This window comes from Passer domesticus, chromosome 6 (assembly GCF_036417665.1).
Source record: "Passer domesticus isolate bPasDom1 chromosome 6, bPasDom1.hap1, whole genome shotgun sequence".
NCBI lineage: Eukaryota > Metazoa > Chordata > Aves > Passeriformes > Passeridae > Passer > Passer domesticus.
In genome coordinates, this window is record NC_087479.1 from 10,434,041 (window position 1) to 10,459,872 (window position 25,832).

Below are 25,832 nucleotides of genomic sequence, written 5' to 3' on the forward strand. Positions count from 1 at the left end.
GAAAATGGAGAGAAGCAAATTCCTTCCCTTTTGCAGCCATTTTTTAACCAACTGGAGGACAATTATCACATCTGTATTCTGTGCCTCCCCTGGAAGTACTTCCTTAGTTCATAGAGAGAAAAAAGTTGAAGGCCACTGCTCTGCACTAACCAATATTAATCAAAGCTCTCATTCTCTGTGAATGCAGCTTGTGAAATCATTCCTGTTTTCTGGGCTTTCTTCTGATTCTCAGCCTCTCTTTCTCAGCTGCAGTTTGCCATCCCCTTCCCAGAGGCTGAGTGCAGCCCCCTTTCTGCCTTCTGGCTTGGTTTACTTTTTCTGCACTTCTACTCTGTTCACACAAAGCAGCTCTGTCTTGCCTGATGCCAGTCTCCCCACAGTCCTGGGAACCAAGGCATAATCCTGCATCCCCTAGCAAAGCCATGGCATGTCCCCAGTCCCACACTCATTATGGAGCTCAGGCAATGGGCCTACTCGTGCTGCCAAGTACAATTTCATGCCTGGCCAAACATAAACTATGCCTGGTCAAATGTCTTGGGACTTAAGTGCTCACCTTTAATCTGCCATTCACTCTTTCTGCCTCATTTAGAAAGAGGTACAGTCTCCGTGCAGCTTTCAGGTAAAGCCTTACACTGACAATTCAAGACTTTCAGGTAGCATGAAGATGGCAGAAATATTACAACAGCCTTTTTCCGGAGTTTTCTGTGCCTTACATAGTCTTTTCTGGGAAAATGTATTCTAATGGTGTCGTATGAATTTACAAATACAAATTGAGAGTACTACACTAGAAGAGTATTTGCAGTGCTCTGTGTGACAGGGATCAAGGCAGGCAGGCAAAGTTCACGTGTTCAGTGTCCTCAAGCTGGGACTAGACAAAGTTCTAGTAGTTTTTGAAGAGTTAATCCACTTCTGCTACCCATTAATGTACATCAGCCTTCACCTTTTTCCAGTACTATCTTTTTGCTGTAACAGTGATAGCAAATAGTTTAAATCAATGCTCCAGCAACCTGACTGCTCTCTTACTCAGGATTTATGGGGGAGGTGGGCCAATCCCAGTACTAATGTCATGGTGTCATTAGCAGTATTACATAAAATTGTCCTTGAGGAATGGAAATGCACACTGATGCTGAGCAGAGCATTCCTGTATCTAGTACCAAAGAAGAAAAATTACTGGCTTTGGGGAGTAAATGCAAACAAAACAAGATTTCATGGAGAAAGATGCAAAATCCATAAGATAAATGTTTGCTAAACACCGGTGCTTGGGAGAAGAGTGATATATAACTACTAAAGCAGTGAAGCCTAAAATTAATATAACTTTACTTTTCAGTCATCCCTGAGATAACAATGCCCTGGTACCTCTTGTCATCCTGGCTGTGTGTGCTGGGGTGGTGTCAGGCCACATCACCCAGCCTGTAAAGTGGATGCAATACATCATTCCTCTTCTTACTAATCATCCTTAATATTTTAAACCAACTGAGAGATCATTTCTGAAAGACACCACATAATAGGGAGCTAAACATTATAGTGGTGCTGCACTAAAAGGCACATTCCAGGAATATTTTGACTGATTGATTATGATCCCCAGCTCAGGCACAGCCTCCTGGGCAATGTCTTGGTACTCTTCCTTTCTTACTTCAAGTGAGTCTGTTTCCCATATCTTCCTTCCAGGACAGAACAACTTCACAGAGCAAAATTGGTGAAATGGTGGCATCCAATGGCTGGTCTCAGATGGCCAATGCCAGCTCATGCACTCTGACTGCTGTCACTGACCTTTGCTTTTTACCCCAAACCAGAAGCAAACAGTATTGTGAAACATCAGAGATCTCTGAAACAAAAAAAACCCATCTTTCACCACCCACACAGCACTGTCAACTGTGCCAGATCTGCCTCTCTCCCCACCCCCCAAAAAAATGCAACATTCACAGCTGAGAAACTAAGTCTGGAGAAAGTTTGGCTTTTTCATTTAGTTTGATGCTTTTGAGACAGCATTATTCACCAGAGATGCATCTGCACGTAATACCTTGGGCCTTTTGAGGTAAGAGTGAGAAGAGTGTCATGGAGGGAATGTAACTCTGTGCTGGGATAGGAATAGGGATGATGGTGTTTTTCTTCACAGAGAAACAACAAGCAGAAGGAATCAACAGGGTAATAATTGAGCTTCTTGGCAGTTTCCTACAAGAGCCACATATTCCACATTTAAAAGCCCTGGGAGGCCTTTCTTCTCTTTTCTTGGAATGTGAAATATGGCTGTAATCAACACTGGGTCTTCCACAGAAGACAGCTGGACAACAGCAGCTCATTTTGGAAAGCACATCCCTTCCTTTTTCTTCGCTCAGGTGGCCCCAGGGTCTGCTTTGCAGCCCAGACTGAGCATCCCCCTGCCCAGAGGCACCCCTGCTCCTCACCTATCCTGGAACCCCCTCTCCACTTGCACAGCAGTTGGGGCAGGGCTGATCTATGGCCTTGCTGTAATGGGGTTAACCTTAAACTGGTTTGCTCAAGAGCAAGCAGCCAGAGAGCAGCAGCTCCCAGAGGAAGCTGGCTGTGCGCCTGCCACTCACTCACAGGATGCCAGGCTGCAGGATCTGAGTGTCCCAGGAGAGGCTGTGACAAAAGGCAGACCATTGTGCCCAGCTTTCCTCCATGACTTCAGGGGAGCAACTTGCTTTTATTAGGAAACGGAAACTGAGCACCTTATCTAATCCCAGGGACAGGCAGCTGGGGCTCGAGGAAAGGCAGCTGCTTTGTGGAGTGTCTGCCAGACCCTCCAATCTCAAATAATGACTTTTAAGAAAACCCCATTATACATTTAAATAATGCACTTGGGAAAATGCTCACGCTGCCTTGAGTGAGGTGCATATGCAGTAGAGGGAAATTTCTGATGCACAGAATCTCTCACTGAGGCTTTAGTGCCTCAAATCCAGCACTCCAGGATTGCAGTTTTAGAAGTCTCAAATCGGGCTTGTAAAAGTCAAAATCCTCTTTGTATCTCTCCCACTCAGTCAACCCTTCTAACAATAAATGTGAGTCTCTCAGCACTGATGCTGGGAAGGGGAATGTAGCTCACAGACCCAAGGGGAGGGGGTGTAATCACAGAGCTCCCTGCTTGCACCATGTCCCCAGGGAGGGGAGCTCCGAAGGGTTCATGTGTTCTGCACACCTAATGGGAGACTCAGATGGTATTTTACTTCTCCTTCTCCACAGCAAGTACAGGGAATCACCAAGCTGAGTGTTTGTGGGAATTGTCGTGAGATGTATTAAAGAGTGATGCAGGGTAGAAATTCCGCCCAGGATTTCCTGCTTCACGCTCTCAATTTATATCTGATATTTCAAAGCCAACTTTAGAAAAACACCTTATTTTGACTGTGGAGGCAACAAGTCTACCTTAGAAAAAATTTCATGTGATTATAAATTAAAGGTGCACTCTGTGCTTCTTTATCCATCAGAACTTTTCCCTTGGCCTGTCACCAGCACCTGCTGCTCACCCAGGCTGAAATTTATGCTGGTGCAACCCAAAGCAAAGGAAACAAAAGAGATTCACTGCTGATGCAGTAAGCTCTGCTGCCAGAAAAAATAGTGTTCAAGGCTATGCCATGTCTGCATTTATCATTTTAGTAGGTCATAAACACAGTAGGTCATCTCTGTAAAGTCTCAGATTAAATCCTGTGGAGGGCAACCTAAAGGATAAATTGAATTAAATAAAATCAGATTTCTACAGCTTTAGGCTGTTGAATGCTTCTTTCAGCCTCCCCTGCAGATGCTGGATGTAATGCTTTGGATCCTTTGTGGAGTTAACCCTGTGGTGATCTATGCCCATCAATGAGATGATGCTGGTTTACACCAGAGGAGGATCTCATCTATAGCACTGTCTGTCCACCTCACATTTGGTTTTGTACTGCAGTCAAACTGTAACAGATTTCTTGAAATGCATTTAAACACACAAGAAAATGGACTAGAGCCATGGTGGCAGCTTGGAGCTCTTCACATGGCATATCCAATCAAGACATGTCTGTACACATGGAGATGTGATGGCATGAACAGATCTTCAGTCCAACAGGAGTTCTGCAAGGCAGCCCTTGACTGAGGAAAATCTGCTGAAAGGCCAGAGGGGCTGTGGGGGCCACCCTGGAGGGGAGAGCGTTCCATGTGCTGCATGTCCTGGCACTGGGGTTTGGTTACCCAGTGTTTTCCTCCCCAAGCAGGTCGTGGTTTCTGGCCTCAGGTCACAGCGTCATGACCTTGTGTCATGCTAGCTCAGCCAGTTGGTTTGTGGGGGAGGAAATAAAACTTGGGTGCTACCACATCCCTGCCCAAGTTCTGCCCCTTGGTTGCTCATGGGCACTAATTATGAGGGAGGCTCTTGCTCTGCTGCTGTATAATTATGCAAAGCACAGTCCAAGCCTTAATGTAGGGCTGAGGCCTTAATATAGCTCTGAGTGAATTGCTTTTGGTTTTCTATTGTTCTTTGAAAATATATTTAATCTTGTACCAAACAGTGGAGCAGCTTCCTAGCAATAGAATCCATATGGAGCATGAGGTGGACACTGTGCCTGGGCTGGAGCTGCTGCCCAGCAGCTCTTACAGGATGTTGGTGTCTTGGTGCATTGTTGTCTTTGGGTTCTGAACGTGGGGTAGCAAGTTCAGGAAAGTACTCCTTTCTCCACAGCAGTCAAAAATTTGGGTTTGCAGAGGAGCAAGGTGGATTAGCAGATTTTGGATCATGTGTAGAGGCAGTGTAGGAGGAGGCAGGATGCTGACTTTGGTCCTGTGTTAGAAGCAGCTGCAGATTACTGGAACATCAATTTCAGCGAAGAGTGTGCCGTCCTTCCCTCCACTGGAGCTCTCCTGTGCATGGCACACTTGCTGAAAAATCGCTGCTCTCCTGGCGCGCCCCAGCCCCCGGAGTGCCAGGATGGCCAGGATGTGCTCCTTCCTGCAGAAATCAAACAAGACCTGGCTCAGATCTAGCCGGCAAAACCAGCCCAGAGCAAGATGGTTTTTGTGAGCAACCAACAGCTGTGCTGGAGTCAGAGCAAGGCTACAGCAAAGTGCCAGGGACTGACCCCATACCACACTGGAGGAGCCACCAGCATGGGAGTCTGCAGCCTCTGGAGGTACCAAACCAGCAAGCAGCAGCTCCTGCCACACCACACTGGTGGGACAGCCTCCTGCTGCTGGTGCTGCAGGGAATTTCCTCCTCTCTCTACACCCATGATGCCCTTTGCGTGTTTTCCAGAGAGGCAATGGACCTTTTGTGTAATGATTATTTTGAGATGAGTAATGGAAGTGCTAATATTTAGGAAGCTGATAGACACTAATTAGATTAGAGCTGGAAAGCCAACTTGGAAACATACCCTGTTCCAGTAATCTCAGTGTATACAAATTCAGCAATGTCTCTGAGAGCTCAGGGGAAAAATTAACAGGGACCTGAACAGGAAGCAATGCAGGTCCAGCAGGTTCCACCTCGTTTTCTGAACTTCATTGTTAAAATAATGTTACTCAATAATGGAAAAACAGAAATTAAATAAACCAAGAGGACAAGCCTTAAAACCTGGCTTGGGACTGAGGCTAATGATGAAAAACTAGCACAAATCACAGCCTTGTAAATGGCTTTTCTGACTGGAAAATGGTTTTCAAATATCATTGATGATTAGCCATCATTTACCTCCCCTATCCTTCCCAGAACAGGCACTGCCTCTTTTTCAGTTTAGTCTGGCCACTGGGATTAAACCCTTATTGGGATTTATTTATTTGTTTGGTTTTTTGTTTCTAGTAATTTTTTTTTTGTAAGATAGGTATGTTCACCTAGGAAATTACTCTGGAACAATTGTTCTTTTACATACCCTTGTCTTGAATTCCCCCACACAGACAAGCCTGAAGAATATCTGAACTACCCAAGTTAAATCTAGTTATGAAAAATTTTGAACCTCAGTTTTAGGGAGAGGTGAATATATTTAACGTGATCTTTTTTCTCAGTATCTGAGGGTCCACTACAGTATTCTAGCAATTAGTTAAATCTTATGGATTATTTTGATTGCATAAATGTCATCCAGTGCTGAAAGTTTTGGGGTTTTTTTTTTTCTTTTCTTTTTTTTTTTTTTTGGTTTGGTTTGGTTTTTGTTTGTTTGTTTTTTTCTGAAATTACTCTGATGAAATGTAATTTATTGTAATCTGTACTACTGATATTCATTCTCAGTAGTTGAAAGAAGAGCTGTAGAAGAGAAGGTAACTTCTGATTTGCAGCTGCTTAGCCATGCACAGAGCTAGTCACTTTCTTTACTTTTCCAGGAGTTTTAAATTTTCCAGATGCAGCCTTGGAACAGAAAATGGAAAGTACAAAAGAAAGAATTTGTAATTTATTCCAAAATTTAATGGCTGTGTTGAGGCCAATTCAGAAATTGCAGCTGAACTGTGTCAATGGCTGCCACACTTTGAGGTCTGGGCCTGGGAACAGGAGACAAACTATTTGCTCCAAATCTGGAGCCTGCAAATTGGCAAACAGGGCTGATACTGGTGATGCAGTGGAAAACAAACTGGAGCTTCACTGTGAAATAAGGTTCATTTAGAGCAATAAAATGGAATTCAGTGATAGAATGCATGGGAATGGTTCAAAACTGTGTCAGGGGAGCTCTAGACTTGACATTATGAAGCATTTTTTAAATGAGGTGCTAGAGCAGGTTTCCTAGAAAGGTAGTTGATGTCCCAAGCCTGTCAGTGCTCAAGAGGCATTTGGACAATGCCTTTAATAATTTACATTAACTTTTGGTCAGGCCTGAAGTGATCAGGAAGTTGGACTGGATTATCACTGTAAGTCCCTTCCTAATAGACTGAAATAGTTCTATTCTATTCTATTCTATTCTATTCTATTCTATTCTATTCTATTCTATTCTATTCCATTCCATTCCATTCCATTCCATTCTCAAATTAAAGGGCTTTGTAGGAAATTTATGTAAGTTATATGATACAGCACACAGGGGAAAAATAGAAAAAGTGTGCAGCCATAAAGAGAGAAAAATAAATTGAGATTCCCACTGTTGCTGGCATCCTGATCTCTAATGTGTGGCTACCCGCAAAGATAAGTTGAAGAGCTCAGCCCAGGCACAGGAAAAGCTGGTGCTGTTTGGGATGGAGCCCAGCAGTTCTGGCATCTGCCACTTCACGTACCTGATGTCTGGGTAGTCCTGGCACAGCTCCTTGACATGTGCCTTGATCTTGTCTTTTTTCTTCTCCCCAATGATACCAGCAATGTGATATATGACAGGGAGGAGCCAGTCAGCTTTGGAGCCCTGTGGACAAAGAATCACATGGGGACATCAGGGACAGCAGCACCTGCTAAATGCCTTTTTCCCTGCAGGGAGAGCAGGGCAGTGGGATGTACTGGAGTGAGCCAGGACTGGTGCAGGCAGGACAGGCTGCCTCAGGCAGCAGCAGGGTGCTGGGTGGCAATGGCAAGGCACCCCTGGGGGCTCTCCCAGACCTGACCCTGCACTTCCCCATTCCCACGAGCACCCAAGCAAGCCAGACGCTGAGCAGGGCATTGTGGCTGTGGTCCAGCATAGTAGCAGGAGCCAGAGACTTCACCTCCTGCTGCCTGATAGCTTCATGTGCCTCATCTCTGAGATGGGATTTAGTGCCCTGGATGCCTGACTTTCCACAAAATCCAAGTAATTAAACTTTGACTTCCCTGAAAATCCCAGACTGTTGCTGTGAGAGACAGGAATGTAAAAGGTTAACGACTCAACCAACTGCTGTCATTGTTCTGACCAGCAGACCCTAACCTGCAACAATCAAGTCTTGTTCCTGGATCTACAGGTGGTGATACCTTCCTCTCTGCTATCTGCTTTTATCCTTTCTTACTTTTCCTTATATATTTTCTTAAGTGACATTTTTGTACTTTTGTAATGTTCTATTACTATAGGTAATAACCAAAATGGCTACATACCTCCTTTCCATTGTAATCAAATTGTTTTAAAATAAAACAGCCATATACATACACACACATACACAGACAGAGACACACACATCTATCTGTCTGTCTATCTATCTATCTATCTATCTATCTCTATATATCTCACCCCAGTCATTCAGTGTTGTGCTACTCTAATCTTGCCCAAGGGATTTATTAACAGGAACATCAGTTACCCCACCTTCAGGGTTGGCTTGTAACAATTGTCCATCACAAAACACTCAGACTCCCACCACTTTCTCCCCACACTCTGCTGCACACAGACTGTGTACCCAGATGGAATTTCTTATGGGACTCAACTCCATGAGCTCTATTCAAGGCAGGGATCCTTTGGTGACAAAGTGCATCCCATGGCCTGAGGGAGCAGGCCCAGGAAGAAGCTGATGATCACAGGATGAGTGTGATCCTACAGCACATGAACAAAGCTCCCTGGGAACACATTAAAACACCAGGTGCTGCCATCAGAGAGCTGCAGGCTGAGCATGCACAAGCTGCCAATGCAGAGAGGCTGCCAGGCTGGAAACCCACACCATGAACCTGCAGTAACCACCCTGCTCACTCTTTTCAGCACTTCTATATTTCTTGAAGCTTGTCCTCCTCAAGAGCCTGCTGCCTGGTCCCTGTGAAGCCAAGTGGGGAAATTGCACCTCTGGGAGTGGGACAGGCGGGGGATGCCAAGAAACAACCCCCATACCTGATCAATGAGTGTATTGTGAATGATTGCAGCTTCCTGGCTCATCTTTCTGCTCACTTGCTGACGTGTCTTGCTGTTCATTTTCCATCTGGGTTTGAAGATCTGTGTGACATATTCCTTCACCACGTATTTATGAACTTCATGTAGAAGCTCCTGGTTAAAAAGAAGCAAACCTCATGGGGTTTTTTGTCCATTCAAGGCCAAGGCAGTGAGAGAGGGCAAGGAAAGCCCTCAGGTCTTTGGCAGCACCTGAGGGCATAGGGGAGGTACAGGAAGGCAGCACACCATCAGCACACACTCACTCATATCTGCAGCCCTCAGAGTTATAAAGAGCAACCACTGTTGCAGAGGAGTCTGCAGGTCTTACCACAGCCTGAAGGTGATGGTGTGGCCCCTCAGCATTCCTCTGCCCAGGTGTGGGACTGGCTGCCTACCTGCCCCAGGGGCTTCCTCATGTGCTGCAGGTGCTCGGAGAACTGCGAGACTGCCGACACCAGAGAGTTCGTCCTTTCCGTCGCCAAAATCCAGTTCTTGGTCAGGATTTTCTTAAGGAGTGGCTGAAAAAAGACCAACTCTCTGATGGTACAAGTATGTTCAGAGTAGCTGATGATGCCCTAGCTGAAGGCACCCAGCTATACACCTGATCTCAGGCCTGAGCTGAAAGCACAGAGCACCCCCTCTGCATGAAGACACACGAGGAGCAGGCTGTGTTTCTCTCTCCACCCCAGGGAATTCACACCCATGTATCCCCTTCTTGGGTAGGCATCCCAGTGCAGAGAGGAGAAGCATCATGCCCTGAACAGGAGATGTTTTGGCATTAAAGACTTATTTAGGATACCTAATTTCTTTCTCTGTGCCACCTTCTGGTCCACCAACTCTATTTCCTTAGGTAAATAAATTTGTTTCTCTAATGTATTGGGGAAGAAAGAGATGAGAATGTTAATCAGAAGAAATTCAGGCATAACTAGAACAGGCTGTGGTGGGCAACCGTGTACGCCAGTGTTACATGGAAACGAAAATTCACTTGGTAGTGAATCTCTTGGAAATTAACCCAGTAATCCATCATCTCTACAGTCTTCTCCATATGGAAATGAAGCTCTGTGTGTTCACAGCCCTTCCAGGAGGCTCTCTGTACTCCTGCAGACCTGCATGAAGTCTTGCTGGGATCTTCCTTCTGCTCCTTGCTCTGATGTGGTGGTGGGGAGAATGGCAACTGGGAGCATCTCCAGCTTTATGCCTCATGGTCAGGGATGACATGGGAGTGATGGTACAGTTTCCCATCTGTCCTGGGTACAAGGTACTCTGACCAAGTGTCCTTAACAGGTTATTTTCCTCTGTTGGGTCCATAGAGCTAATGTACCTTCATACAGAAACAGCAATATCTGCTAAAGACTTCTGGCACCTGGAAGACCCTTCCCTAAAGGTCAAATGAAAAATATCCTTCTTCTGGCATGTCCCCTTTTCTCTTCCTAGCTCTCATGCTCTCTGTCTTTAGACTCCTGGCAATCTCCTTCCCAGTTATCTCCCCCCTTGCTGTGCTCCCAGCCTGCCTGAGTGTTGTTTAGAAATGCTTTGACTCGGCTTCTCTCAGTTCTCACGACATTTCAGCTCTCTTGCTCAATACCTTGGCTCAGGGCCTTTCCTCATCTCCTGCTTAGACTCCAAGACAAGATCTGCAGTCACTGGAAAGTCCCTTTGGCCAGGAGGGCTTGGCTAAGGTTGGAGAAATTCCATGACTGTCCTGGTTTCTGGAAGTTATGTTTGGGGATTTAGAAAGTGAATTAGGGTAAGTGAAAAGGGGTGGGACAAAAGGCTTGATTTCCCCCATTTCTTCTATAATATCAACTGGAGCTAGCAGATCCCAACTGGCTGAGGGCAGAAAGGTTCATTTACACCACCTGAGAAGCACAAACTTCATTGCAGCACATTGCCTTTTAGACCTCTTAGCAGAAGTCAAATTTTATCAGAGTTTTATCAGTTGATACAAGACCTTTAGCATTCTCATTCTGGAATAATCAGTCTTTTGTCACCATGGGAACAGCCTGGAAAAATCACCCCTACCAGAATGAATTCTGTCCTCTCTGAAGAGGTTTCTGACAGACTGTGATGGTAGATGTATGAATCAGTAAGTCAAAGTCCTGAAAAATCCAAATGATTTGATAGAAGGAAAACCATCCTATTGGTGGTGTTCAGCTGGCCTCTCCACTGCTTCATTTCAGATAAAATTCTGCCCACTGCTTTGCCTGAGAGACTGGAAGCTGCTAAATATCCTTCTCTTTTGATTGCTATTAACAGCTTGAAAAATGTATCATTGCTCATAGCAAAAAATTCCCAGGATACTGGAAGTGTTGCTTTTTAAGGGGGATTTCTACAGGTGATAAATACATTTTGGAGGGACCATAATGTCATGTGCTGCAAAATGAGGCTTAGTGAGACCAGGGAAGGGCAATGACCCTCAGCTGCTGCACATAACCCTTATAATGAGGAAATAATGTGGCCAAGGTCCTCTTACCTGTGTTTTTGTTCTAAATTTTGTTAAAAAAATATTTGTGAAGTTCCTTGTCAGAGCTGCCAAAATCTTCTGCAGTTCATCAGTATTGGCTTTAAACGTTGTTTCTAACCCTGACCTACAGAGAGACAGAGATCAGCAATGAGTTAATGTTAAAATGTAAACTATTACACGGCCCTAAGCATGTTATCTGGATTGGCATGTTAGATATTATTTTTAAATAAACTTGTGTTTCTACTACTTCCTCCTGGAAACACTTACTGAGTCAAAGTAATGGCTCTTTTTGCACAATCCTGTAGACTGAAAATTAATCATAGATGAGTAACTGTGGTTAAAAACCCCCTCAGATTTCCTCATCAGGTGGGACAGTGCAGCCAGTTGCTTTTTCACTCTGCAAAATTATTTCCAGGTACCTGGGAGAGAACTGAAGGCTATGGGGGAAAAGTAAATAATAAAGCCGGAGAAGGGAAAGCTGCTGACCCTGTGTCCCCCAGAGCCTGTCTGATTCACTCCACACAATGTCTATCAGCAGCAGCTGGGATGGTAGCTGCAGGGATGGAAACCTGTGGAATTTCCTAAGGACAGTGCATACTTCTGTGATGTTTCACCTTGAGAGAAAGAAAACCTCTGGGAGGTTAATGAAATTCCCACTGTGTGGGTGTGTTTCAGGGGCATTGTGACCTCCTGGATTTCTTCTCATTTTCCATCCCTGTCCCATTGTAACATGCTCAGTGTTGGTGAGGTGGGTTGATGAGGCAGCACCATCACAAAAAGAAGCATCACCAGTGATGCCTGAGCATCCCTGGATGTGCCCCATCCACTGCTGTAAGCACAGAGAACAGCAGGCTCCTGTCACTGCCCAGATTTGTATGTCTGGGGCTGCCCTGGCAGGACTACAAGGCACCCAACACCATCCCTGTCATCCCAGGCTGGAGCTCAGGACTGTAACTCCAGATGAACACCTGCAGTCTGGGTCCAGCATCCAAAAAAATCGTGCTGTTAGGACACCTACCTCTGCCCCACAAGTCATCACCCCAGGCTGATGAAGGCTTAACTTGACTCAGGAATAAACCCATCACCCAAACACTGGCAGCTCCCTGTCTGGGGCTGGCGTCTCCCTTCAGCCTCTCTCCCCTGTCCAGCAGGGAAGGGGCTGCAATGTTCCGCAGGAGAAGCAGGAGGCTGGGAAAGCCATTTCCTCGGCGAGGGGAGCATTGCTGGAGAGACCGTGCCATCTAGAGACTTGCAGGCGGTAGTGCTCGCTGCGGCTGGAGCCGTCGGCTCCTGCGAGACACGGCACGAAATCCCCTCCATCCCCTGAATAATACTCGACACATACATCCCTGCCGGAGCAGTGCAGCAGCAGAGGCTGGAAATCACACCCCAATCTTTCGGGAGGCCAGAGCCCACGCGCTAATCCTTGTGGTGTTTTCCCGGGTTGACAAAAAAAAAGTATCTGCATGGCAAAGATGTCCCCAGATGCTGATGAGCCCCTGGACCTCAGCACGGGGCTGACAGAGCAGACCTTGGGACGTGCACTCACTGCCACCATCCTGCTTATGGGGTGAGTGGTAGATCCTTGGCAGTCAGCCTGAGGATACCTGTTCATCAGAGACACTTCCCAACATGTGGCTTGAAGTAACTAATTCATGCAAAGCCCTGGAAGTTCCAGATGCCAGCAGCAATGGCAGGCATTTATTTTTGGGTTGAGTGCTTTCATGGAGTTTCCTCCAGCCCAGTGCCAAAGGCAGCCTTGAGGCCATGTTTCTGAGTTTATTCTGCTAACCCCCAGAACAAAAAAAAAGGGGGGGAAAAACTCCCCTGAGGATGAAAAAGGTGCTCTAAAAATTAGTTCAAAGCTCATGCAAACGCTGCATCCATCCACATTTCTGTATCTACACCCTTGTGGCTTTTATTTGCATCTCTTGGGGGAAATCCTCCTGTGAGATTAGAAGGGCTGGAGGCTGAGCACTCACCAGAGCACCTCAAGGAGAGCTTGGTCTTTCCTTTCCAGATCCTGCCACCCCCCAGACCCCAGAAAAGTGGTTCAGGGGGAGCAGACTTACACCAGGTCATGGAAGCTGTTGATGTAGGCAACCAGGTAGGGCACAAAGATGGGGCTGTCCTGGGCAGTGCTCCACGCCATGAACTCCTGCTCAAACCTGTAGGAAAATACAGCCAGGTATCACTAACAGTGGGGCACTGAGGGTGCCTCATCTTCTGTGTACATGGTGCTGTCAGGAGACACCCGTGGCTGGCCCAACCTGTCCCCTCTGTATGCAGGCAAGCTTTTTCCAGCTGTCATAACAAGTGTGTGCAGTGGAGGGAATAGATGGCAGGTAATTGTGGGTTTAGGATGCGCTCGCTTGAGCAGGTACAAAAGCAGGTACGCTTTTGGAGCGATGCCAGGGATGTTGGGAGGCCAAATCTCTGACTTTTCCTCATGCTGAGGGTTTAATTGCAGGTGTGGTACACAGGCTTATAAGTCTGAGCCTTCATTTCACTGGCTTTTGGGGCAATATATTAAGTGCCTTTTGAGAACACAGGGCTGATTTTATAACAGAAGATGTATAGGAATAGGGCAGCACACCTACCTTCCCTCCCTGCAAAACCTCAGTGTGGTTGTTAGGTAGTTGTTTGGTTTTTCTTTTGTAGCATCAAATTCATGGGGTTGACAGCTGTTTCACAGCCAGATCCACACTGAAGGCAGGAGGCTGTGTGCTCAGGCAGCCTTTGCCTGGTGGTCCCATTCTTTGTCAGGGTAAAGGAATCTGCTTGAGCTGACCCCAGCCACTTGCATAGTTTTGTTCAAGTAAAAGCTTAAGTTTCAGTGTTCCCTTAATCTGAGAGCCCTGGCGGCTCCAGCTTGCATTTTACACAGTTTTTGGTTGTTTGTTTTCTTTTGTTTTGTTTTGTTTTCTTTTTAAGTAAAAAAGAAAGAAAAGGAAAAATTAAGAAAAAAGATAGCAAAGAAAAGGAAAAATAAGAACAAAGAAAAAACATTATTTCAGCAATTTCCTTTGGACACTGGGTAAATGTTAAGGGACTCAGGAGGCAGCCCAGCTGTGTGTTTTGCCAGGGTATAGCAGAGAGGGTCTCATAAGCCATTTTTTGTGCCCATAGCCAGAGAAAACCACTCAGCAGAACTCATCCCAGGATACCTAAATGATGTTTTGGGCAAACAGGCTTTTGGTCTGAGGGGTCCATAAACACTGCTTGCTCATGACTGAAGCTGCAAGTGATCAGTGTCCAATGTCACAAAAGTCCTGGTGGATGGGACTGCAGCGATCCCATCCCTTTCCAGGTAGCAGCTACTTCCCAGACCTCTGACATTAGGTTTTTGGACTCACAAGAGTCCCATCTGGGTCTGTTTATGACTCCCTCCCAGCTGTTTTGCAGCTTGCTATTTACTGGGCTCATCGTGATCTCTAATTCTCTCAGGAGCAGCATTGTGCCTGCTCAGTGCCAGTGTCTGGTCCAGTACCTGGACCTTTTTCCTTTTTTTTTTTTTTTTTTTTACCAGTGTGGAACTCATTTAGAAAGAAAGTACTGCCCAGAGCAGTGATGACCTTGGTATGAATTCAAGCAGCTCTGCCGTGCACAACTCAAGCATTTTTGTTTCCAGGCTTCTGCTGATAGCTCCAGACAACTTCACGTGCTGCCCAATGATCTAGAAAAGGGAATAAAGACACCCCAGTGAGTGGGACAAGCATTGGTGAAACATCCTTCACAAGGATCTCATGCAGCTTTGGCTGGTAAGAATAGCTCACCTAGCAAAGGGGCAAACAGCCAACTGTTGCCAGGAGGGTTTCATTAATCTCTGGCAGTTTTAAAAATTATAATGCAGAATGGGTCAAGAAGCACCAAATGATTTGTGATGTCATCATTCACCCCTAATGGCCTCATGTCCTTCTGCTGTCTGAGTGTGAGGTAGAGGCAGTGTTGGCTGGAGCTCTGGGGTGTCCTGGTGTCATCCTTCTCTTTTGGGGGAATTGCTGGAATTCCCCCAACCCAAAGCCCAAGGGGAGCTGAGCTGTCCCTGTGTATGACTCCATGATAAGGGTGAATATAAACCCCATCCCTGAGGCCCCACACAAGCCCCCTTCTCAGGAGTGATAGCAGGGCAGCACAGAGGTTCAGCATCACCCTGAACTCTCATTTGTACTGGAATTCCTCCCAGATTCCCATTCCCACAACCTCCTGCACTTCTGGACTAAGGTGTGTTGCAGTTCTACTCTGGTACTTCCCATGTCTTCCTATCCATCTGCTAAATCATTTCAGACCTGCCTTCCCTGTGATCACATAATGTGTCATATTCCTCTATGGAAAAAGAGTCACATCAGCAGGCAAAACTCTTTGATTTTCTTTCTTTCTCTCTCCCTCTCTTTTTCTGCTAGTATTATTTAATTGAGTGACTCAACCAATTGAGTGATGAGAATTAATCCAAACCCCTCCTGCCTTTATTACCCTGTAGTCCCTAAGCTAGTAGGGGCTTTTGTTTTTTGTACTGTTTAAATTGGAGTGGCTGTCACTGCCTACAGCCTTTCCCCAGCTTCCACAGCCCTGGGACAAAGTTGTTCTTTAAGCCAAAGGTTTTTTCAAAGAAACCTTTTCTTTCCACCTTTTTTTCCAATTCTCTTTCTTCTTCCTAATCAAAGAGGTTTAGGGACTTTAAAATCAGTTGCCTATTATGTTGCTGACACAATTGACAGCAGGTTTAATTTGCAGCTAGAAGGCAAGCGGGAGAGCTAAAAGTTGTAATAAATGGCATTTTCTGCTCTAATGTATTCTGCCAGTGTGTGACTTACATAAATTATCGCAGGAGGCGGTACCTCCACCCCAGAAGGAAACGATCCAGTTTCCCTGGAGCCACAGAGACACCCCCTCCCTCCCCCCCCCCACTTTCCCCCAGCTAATTCAATACCGTTTGAATATCAAAAGAGAGTGAGGCGTGGTAGAGGTTTTCCTTCTCTTCCAAATGAACTTCCTTCTCCCACTTCTCCGTGACCTCTAGTCTCAGGATGTTTCCAAAATAACTTTTGATTTTCTCCTAAATGTTAAACATAGGAAGGAAACATGCAGCTCAGGATAATGAAGCAAACACAAGTGCAGCACCTCGCTGCATTTTGCTCCATCAGCACATGGGTGTGGCCACCACACACGGCATGGCAAGGTGGAAAGGTGAGCACAGTCACAGGCCTTGCTCCAGACCTCAGGAGAAATCAGGAGCTGTGCTCTGTGTGTGCAAGGTACTCCCAAATCAAAGGAGAGTCGTTCTCCTGGCAGGGAAACAGTGGGTCAGCTGTTTGTTTGATTGCAAAGTCCTCCAGCACATGGAATGCACCAGGTCAGGATTAAAGATCAAACCAGTCCTTTCCAGGGTACAGCCAGTCAGGTAAGCAGCAGCACTGTTCAGTCCTGGCTGATAAATCAATCTTGTTGCTGGTGAAATAAAGTGATCTTTCACCAGCATGGTGGAGCAATACTGATTTCATTCAGCTGGGTACCTTGAGCTCACCTTGAGCTGTGCCCTGATTCAGAAATGATTTGCAAGAAAATGTCTGAGCCCAGCAAAGAGCCAGGAAAGTCTTACACAGGGCTCCAGACAAGGACTGCAGAAAGACAACAGGGAAGTGCCTTCATCAGAGGACACAAACCATGAGTGTGTCCTCTGGTGGGGGATGCCCAAAACCTGCCAATAGCACACCTCAGATGTGCTGGAGGAGATCCCACACAGGGACAGTAGCTGCTAGAATGCCTTTGCCCCTGACTTTGCAATGCAAAGTACAATCTGCTGAAACCCAGCAACGACCTTTCCATAAGTGTCTGCCATACTGAGTGGGTCTGGTACAGTCCTGTTGGCTCTGCTTGGGTCACCAAGGTGCTGTTCAGGAATTTTTTGCTTTAGAGGACAGGCTACTCTGTGTGGGGCCAATAGGACTCAGCACCTGGTGGGGCTGGAAACCAGAATGTAGTCATCCAAAACCTCTGTCTGGGAGGCTGGGGCTCCTGTACCTTCCCTGGGGGGCACATGGGGACTAGGTCAAAACTCTCACCTTTGCAGAAGCAATGTAGTCATTTTTCAGTTTATCCCAGTCAGCTGGTGTTAACAGCAAGGACAGGTTTTCTGTCTTAACCTCTGGTTTGAGCTCAGGATGACCCAGAAAGAGTTCACTGGAAAGAATCAAATGAAAAAATTATAATGCCTCAGAGTGTGAATAAACTGATAGAATATTCATGCAGCATGAGCTACATAATTACTAAGCCATGAGAAATATACTTAAAGCTTAAATTGTGCTGCTTGTTTTCAAGGTTTAACAAGAAAATCTTTCCTTTCTATTCAAAATCCTAATTATTCAAACCCAAAATGATCTAAGGTTCCAGCCCACCTCAGAAATCATGAGACTCCTGAGTTGTTTGGACATGAAAAGTGCTATGAGATTTTACTCTTTAAAATAAACAACGTGAAGCTGATTCATTTGACTAGAAGCTTGCAAAATGCCTTTCAGGGTAATTCCTGTAGTAGCACGCTGCTTTGGAGTTAGCCCATCTCCCTGCCTCCCCTGCAGTGACATATCACAGCTCATGTCAGCCTGGGATTTGTCTCTGTGCGTTATCCTGATCCAGGGGAGGTGGCAGAGCAGGACCTGGAAGGCACTCCCGTGCCTGGGACACCAGCCATGTTCCCCTGCAGATGGAAGTGGTGGGTGGACCTGCAGCTACAGAGTCTGACTCCAAAGAGGGCTCAAAGAGAGCCCTTTGAGTTCTCAAAGAGAGACTTTGCTGCTCACTTTCCTCTGGACTGACATGTAATCAGGCCAGCTGATTAGCACAGAAGCAGGGGAAGGGAGGGAGTGCCTGCATTCCTCTCTCAGGGGCAGGAATAATGTTATTAGTCTGTATAATTGAATGTGCTATTCCTACAACTTGCCACAGACTGTGGAGGCACTGCATCTTTCAGAGCGGTGAAGGTGGAAAAGAGAAAGAAGAAAATATTCATGCCCTTTATGAAGGTAGGGCCTAAGTTTTGAGCTGTCATATTGTTAATTGAGGAAGATGGCTGCAATGTCCTACACACAGCCTGCACATTTCCTCAGCCACCAAAAAGGGTTCCCACTGCCACAGCAGCACTGTGCCCACAGGGTTCAGATACAAGGGAGGACTGTAATGTACAAGGTCAGGCTGCTGCAGAGTGACTGCTCAGCATAAAATAAGTCCAGCCTGCTGGTAGTGTGTCCTAGAGTCAATGCTTCCGTGGTCATGGTTCAGATTTCCCAGAGAGGAGCATCTCCACACATGAAGCATTGCACAACCCAGCTACTGCCAGAGCCTACTGCTCCTTTTAAAGGAGAACACAGATTTAAATACTGACTCTCCACCACAACTGAAAAGACAAATGTGTACCCAAGGGGATTAGTCCCACCTCTTTCATTTTCTTTTTCCCATTTGTTTGAATTGTAACATCAATAATGAGTTTGAGTCAGTCAATCTCTTCCTTTTTGATTATTTATTCCAAGAGACAATGAGGTTTTTTTTAATGGGAAAATCAAATGGAAAGAGCCCAGAACAGCCAGGTAATTGCAAGCAGTTCCCAAAACAACTGAATCTCGATAAACCCTTTCAAAGCAATTCAGAGAAATATGGGGGGGGCATTTTTCTTTGGTGCAGAACCTGGGTGCTGAAGCTCATTTTTTTCCTTGCTCTTCTGCAATGCCAGGGTGGGGCCATGCAGGATTTTCCCTTCAGATGAGATCTTGCAGGGATTTGTGATACTGGGAAGGTTATATACATTATTATGGTCACCACACTCTAGGTGATATTTTAAGAGCTGCTGGGTAAGTTCACAGAAGAAACCTCTTGAGGGCTGTTCAAAACAAAGACCACCTGCAATGGAAATTTTCTTACTCAAAAGCTACCCCAGGCTAGGGATGTTCTGGGCAACAGTGTGCTGCTGTTTACCCTGCTCTGTCACTGCCTCCTTTCTGACCACTTTGACCCACTGTTTGGCTCAGTGCTGACACTCCTGCCTTCACTCCTTCCTTGTTTTATTTGAGGACTCCAGTGGGTTTGTGTTTCTCCCTTCCTCGAACATCTGGTTCAGCCCATACCTGGAGGCCAGCTACCAGGACAGACACAATTTTGCTTTGACAGAACTCTTTTCACATGCTTATTTTCCAGACCCCTGAACTGCAAGGAGCTATGTCTTAAACCCCTCCCATTCAACCAACAGACACATCTGAGACAGAGCCTTTGTTTTCATGTGTCTGATTACCCTTGATGATGTCTTGACTCCTCTTTTAGAGGACTCTGACCCCATGCATGGGGGTTAACATGGCCTGTTTCCAAATGTGTCACAATTTTAATTAAACAGGAAGAAGACATCCCCCACAGGCCCCTGCCTGTGCCTGGAAAAGTCACTGAACAGCTGTTGAATCTTGCAAAATATATGCAGAAAGGAGCAGGTTTATCAAATGCAGGGAGGAGCTTCCTGGCACATGGGAACAGCAAGTGGGAGAGGGAGGGGAAATGGGTTGATGTAGATCTGTAAAAAGCAGCAACTGCTTTATCCACAGACCTTTGTCCCCACCTATTAACAGATTTGCTACCTGGCTCCACTGTAGTCACTGCATCTCGCTTGCTTGCTTGCTTGCTTGGAAAACTGAAAATGGCCTGGTGGTTTTGGAGTACCCCACAGCCCCATGGCTCCCTGGAGGAGGCAGAAGCATTGTGGCAAACACAGCAGCTCACCTGTGGTAGGTGTTGGCCACCCAGTCAAGCAAGGTGTAGAGCTCGTGGAAGTCCAGTGGTCCCTGGGAGAGTTCTTGCAAATGTGAGGCAATGGCATTGTGAAAAGCTTCCACATATGTGTCACACACCTGGTACTCCTCTGGATAGCATTTTTTTACTGATGACTTGATTTTCAGTAAATCTTCCCTCAGGTGTTCCTGGAGGAAATGTAAGTGGAGATCAAGCCAAGAAGTTGCCTCTTCCCTTGATGCCATGGGTGCCTTCAGGACTCTTTTTCTTGCACTCTCATTGACAGCTTCCCTCCATTGCTCCCTCCACTTTCTGGGCCTGCCCAGTAAATCTGAGCTAGGACGAGCAGCATTGTCTATGCTGGAATGAGCTGCTTCTTCAAGGGCAATTAAAGTCACCATGGAAGTCAGCATGGTATGCTGTAAAGTGGGATCCTCCAGTGTTTCCTCCACTATGGACTTGATTGCATTTGTGATGGAGTTATAGAGCAAATCCACATCCTTGGATTTCCGTACGAGCTCCTGGGGGTTATCACTGTATTTCTCAGAATCCCGTTCAGAGATAGTCTCATCTTCCATTAGCTTGATACTTGCAAATGCTTCCAAAAGTTGTCTTTTCTGAATAAGTTCATTGATTTCCATTACTGCAGAAACAGGGGGAAGGGGTTGGGACAAAGCAGGCATTAGGCTATTGACATGTTGGTAACAGGGAGATTTGCAGGGAGCTCTTCAGAGTAGTCAGGTCCCAGCAGTGCCTCTGAGACTGCCCCAGGCCTCCCTGATCTCCTCAGCTCCTCTTGGACACAGGAGTGGAAAACAGTGGGAAAGCAATCACTGCAAATTGAGCCACATCCCTAAACAGCTGGTTACAGAGACAGGAAATATCAAAACACCTGCTGATAGCTCTGCAGGAAGGCCTCAAGCAATGGCTGGTGAGGCTGCACAGAAGGACACTGGAGGCTCAGGCTGCATAAAACTCTGTCCCTCTGTCTCTGTCCCTCTGCTGGTGTGGAGATGAGGTGGAACTGGCAGTAGGAATGGTTCAGGATATACCTTACCAGCAGGATTTCCTTTAGCATAAATGTCCTTGTTTCCCTATATACCACTGTGCTCATCACAGCTCTGCTGCTGTGTTGGCCATGGTGGTGTAGCCCAGCTCAGGCACCTCAGTGTCCTGCCCAAGAGGGCAGGAAGAGTGCCCAGGGTTCTGGCAGGGGCAGTGGGAGGGAGCACAGCAGGACAGACCCTTTGGGTGTCCTGAACTCTTGGGTCAGATCTCTCTCTCTCGATGGTTATGTGTGTCCCAGCCTACCCACAAGCATGTCCTCAGAGACACCAGGGCCCTGAGAGCCTGCTGTCTGTAAGCCCACAGTCAGGTGCCAAGCACTGCCTCGCACCAGTGATGTTTTTTTACCAAGTGCTGAGCACTGCTGTCCCTCAGTGTTTTGGGGAGGTGAGGGCATTGCAGGGGCATCTAAACCTGTGGATTTGTGGTGCTCCTGGTACTCAGGTTTCACATGGGTTTCTCCACCTCCTTTGCTTTTGGCACCCACTGCCAGAACATGCTGGTGTTGGCTGGGGGAAGTCACCCAATACAGCTCCTCCCAAAGTGGCTGAGTTCTACCAAGTTTCCCATTTGTTTTGCAAAGTCTTGCTCATGCAAGAACCACTGTCTATTTGCCAGTGAGATAAGAAGTATTTGCCATATGTTCAGGAGATCCAAGAGCACTGTTAGCCTTTGAGAGACTCCAGGAAACTCTCACCCTCTCCATCTCCCTAACAGTTGCTTTGAACAGGAGATCCCACTCTGACACTGGGCATAAATAAAATACTAAAGAGAAGGGAAAGGGTATCCCTTAGGAATGTGTGGCCACTGCTTCTGGGACATACACATACAAAATGATAAAGAAAAATTGGAGAGCACTCAAAGAAGGACTGGTTCATAGCACATAATTTCTGCCCTTAGGCTTGTTTACACACAGGTTTTATGCCATATGTACCAAGTAATTTTTGTAGCACTAGAGTATCTGTATGAAGACAGAAATATGCCAAATAACCAAACTATTGATGCATCACAGAACACATAGATCTTTGAGTGCCTCTTTGGTACTACAGTTGCTTCTGTACTCAGAAAGGAGAGAAATTCTATCAATTAATTAAGTTGGACTCTTCTAGATAAATTAATATAAAACCTGTGTTTACACAAATGCTTGCAGTGAGAGACTAGAGAAATACATTCTGTTCTGTTTATCAAAGTGAGAAAACACCATTTAATCACCATCTAGGATAATTATTCAGGGAGGTGATGTTGGGTGCTAAATGGATCTTTTAATTCAGCAATACAAGATCAGCCAGCTGGTGCTTGAAGGAAGACAATTGAAAGGCAATTAACTATTATGCAGCTTAATGGTGCACGTGGTGGAATCTCCATCACTTGCCATATTATCTCAGGATGGGATGTGTTTCTGACAGAGCTGCTCAAGTCCAGGCCAAACACAAGCTATTGGGCAGAGAATGGGCCTTATTCATGCAATTTCTCAGCTCGTTTATTTCAGGAGATCAGAAACCTTGTGATAACATTTTCTGCCACTCCTCATCTCTGACCCTGGGAGATCAGACTAGCCAAGTTTATGAGGTGGGCTCAGATCCAGCTTACCAAGCTCACAATGTATCAATGTAAAGCAATAAATCACTTCCCAGCCCAGTAGAGCACATTACAGCACTGAGGCAGTGTCAGCCCATGCATCTGATCCCTGTGGCACCCTGTGCAGTAGACCAAGAATTTCTTTCCAGAAATTTAGGCTGAGGAAAGGCCAAGTCATGTTTCACCTCAGTCAATCTACAGGTGAATGCATTGTAGCACCTCTGCCCTGAGAAGGTGGAGGACAGCAGTGCTCAAACCATTATCAAAGTCATTGCAGTCTGCTTACACCTGGGGAAAGGTGAGAGCTACACTAAAGGGAATTGTTATAATTTGTCTGAGACCTAGCTATAAAATGCTGACAAAACACATGAGAGTAACCAGCCTGAGGAAGACAAAAATCAAATACTTGCAACACTGCTATTGTGAGGACAGGTGGAAAGTCAATGCAAGAGAGTAAAATATCTGCGGGAGTCTCTTTGCAAGGCAATCTCTAAGATTAGGAACCAAAGTGGAGCTTCCAAGCCAAATCATAGCCAAACCATCTTTCTTCCCCTCTAGGCCTTGCAGCACCCTACAGAGCACAGTTGGAGGACCATTAGTCTGAGAGCTGAAGAGCAGAAATTGTCCAGAACAGCAATGCAGGCAATAGCACGCTGCACTTGTAGGTACTGTCAGCCCAGCAGTTCCCACACTGTGCTCAGCAGCTTGGTGGCTGATCCGTGTGATGTGCAATATCACACTGACAGGTTGATAGGGTGGCTGCTGATGTGGCTAAACTAACACAGAGGAGGCCACAGAGCAGCATGCTCACTGACAGAGCCTTGCCCTGGCTGGGCCAGGTAACACCCAAAAAGTCCATGCAAGGGGTGCCCAGTTCTTTAGCACCTCTGTTGGGCCCAAGCCTTGCACACTGTAAATTAATGTTACATTTACCCTGCCAGGAAAATGGCACTGGTGGTTTTGTGTCTTACCTGAAAGAGGTTTTGCTTCAATGGGCTCACATATTTCACCAACCTTCTCCACGCTATTACAGATCGTGGGTTTTTTCTCCTCATAGCTCCTGAGTGTTTGCAGAAGTCTTTTTGCATTCCAAGTGCCAGAATCTTCCTTCCCTCTCTCTTTCTTCAGACTTCGCTTTGATTTCCGGATGCTTAACATTGTTTTAATACCTCTTTCAAAGAACCCACTGTCTCTGCTCTGTGAATCTGAGCTGCTCAGTTCAGAAGCGACCTCCATCTTTTCCTCCCCTGGACTGTTCAGTGGAGAGGCTGGTTCTGAGGTCACACTCCTTGTGTCTAACTCCATATTTCTATTTATCTGGTCCTTCAACAGGAGGTTTACCAAACAAATTGATGGCAATCACTGAAATGCATAAAACAGCAGAATTAGAGATGTCCTTAACAGGGTATTACTGTGTCTCCAAAGTCAGTCCTGGACTGAAAATCTAACCCGTTCCTTTCCTGTGCCTAAATACAAGGACAGAGCAAGATGTTGCAGCCTGTAGCTGCTGAAACAATCTCTCTACCCACAGACAGCAGATGCTGGCCTGCACATGGTGCTCTGGAAAGCTTCACTTAACTCCATCAAACAGGCAAGTGGCAACTATTTCTCCAGCACTAAGGAATCATGAGAAATCAGAGATGTTGAAATCTGTGTAAACATACCATTTCAGTGGGTAACCAGATATGGTTTTACTTTCCATTCTTCTAAACAGATTTCCAGCCATGCAGGAATAATAATCTTCCTGAATCTCACTGGGTTGTTTCCACTTTCTGATGTGAATATGGCATCTTTGGGTTTTGTTGCTACTTCTGCCCTGCTCAAAACCTGAGCCGCTGCTGCTGCTAGAGGTGGCCCAGGGGTGAGTGGTTCCCAGCAGGTGGCTGAGCTCTTCTCTAGCCCCTTCTACCAAAGCCACAACTATCTCTGCACTCTGAATTGTCATGGTTACAGCACAGGAGGCAGCACAAGGCAGGAAGGGTTCACATCACTCATCTTGCCTCGGAGCACATCATCCCAGCATGCCAAGGATGGGTATCTCCAGGGTCAGACAAACTCTGCACAAGCCGCAGGGGATGCAGGAGTTTCCAGATTTCAGCAGAAGTGCTCCTGTCAGTGCTGCTGGGCTGTAGTCACAGCCTCTGCACTTGCTCAGCTCCTGCCCTGCTGCAGACAACCTCCCCTCTGCCCACCCTGAGGGCTGCCCAGGTGTTTGGGAAGAGGGAGGAGAGAGGTTTTGCCTTCTCTCCTTGCAAAGGGCTCCCATCAGACCACCAGCTGATACAGCCCATTCACAGAGCCATTGTACATTGCAGTGCCCTGAGGGTGGAAAATGCCTCATTTCTCCAGAGTAGGCTTAAGGCAGCTGAGTGAACAGTTCAAATGAATAGAAACAGCTATTGCTTGAGGTGACAGGAACTGCCTGTCTTGGGTCTGTCCAGCCCACAGAAGCCAGAGATTGAAAAATAATTGCAGTCAATAGACATGTTGGGACTCTGGAAACAGATCTCATCCTCTCTCAGAGTTTTGCTCCCTTGTGCAGGGTTATTTCATAGCCTGTGAACTACAGGGATGACATGGTTTTTTCTCATGGGTTTGCTGAGCTGCTCACCCAGTGGGGCTCAGACCCTGCCTCACACACTCTCACAGGAGGGAGTATTTAACCATTCACTGCCTTGCTCAGGAGCTCACCCATCCCATACAGAGGGTGGGAGGGACAGGAGGGCACCCCACTGCCCAGGGATTTCAGTGAAAGGAGGCTGAGATGTCAGCTCAGACTCTGCATGGGGGTTCTGCAGACAGAGCAGAGCAGCAGCAATGGTCTAAAGGGTGACCGAGATGGTGGAGAGAGCCGGGGGAAAAGGAATAAAAGGGGTGAGCCCGTGAGAAAGGAAAGGAATACATACCCCAGTACTGACAGAAGTGATCCCCTCTGCAGCAAGCTGGGATAGCACAAGTGTGATCCACAGAAACTGGGAGCAGCTCCGTGCCGCAGGAAATCCAGAGCAGATGCAGTGGTGGGTGAGCAGCTCTGCAGGACAGAGCTCCAGGCCAGCTCACCCACCTCAGCTGACTGGGGCACCATCCCTCACACATGTGCTGGCTGAGGGGCTCCCTCTGGGCATGGTGCTGCTCTCCATCCTCCTTTACCCTCTGAAAAAGGCTGTTAAAAGTGGGAAAAAAGACCTGTCTGCTCCTGCCCAAGAGCTCCAGCACCTTCACTTGTTTGCTCTCTGGAAAAGACTCAGCACTGTTTCACTTTC

At 46.5% G+C, this 25,832-nt stretch overlaps 1 protein-coding gene across 1 annotated transcript; it reads right to left on the minus strand.

Moving 5' to 3' along the window:
• Positions 1 to 1,934: 1,934 nt before the first annotated feature.
• EXOC3L4 (exocyst complex component 3 like 4) lies at positions 1,935 to 25,832 on the minus strand. The gene is made up of 12 exons (XM_064423271.1): positions 25,476 to 25,832; positions 23,541 to 23,931; positions 19,918 to 20,569; positions 17,226 to 17,343; positions 16,094 to 16,219; positions 14,739 to 14,839; positions 13,236 to 13,331; positions 11,173 to 11,287; positions 9,095 to 9,217; positions 8,661 to 8,813; positions 7,165 to 7,286; positions 1,935 to 4,933 (listed from the first exon to the last, which is right to left on the minus strand). Exons 2-12 carry the CDS (start codon positions 23,872 to 23,874, stop codon positions 4,771 to 4,773), a joined length of 2,103 nt encoding a protein of 700 aa, XP_064279341.1. The 5' UTR covers positions 23,875 to 23,931; positions 25,476 to 25,832; the 3' UTR covers positions 1,935 to 4,770.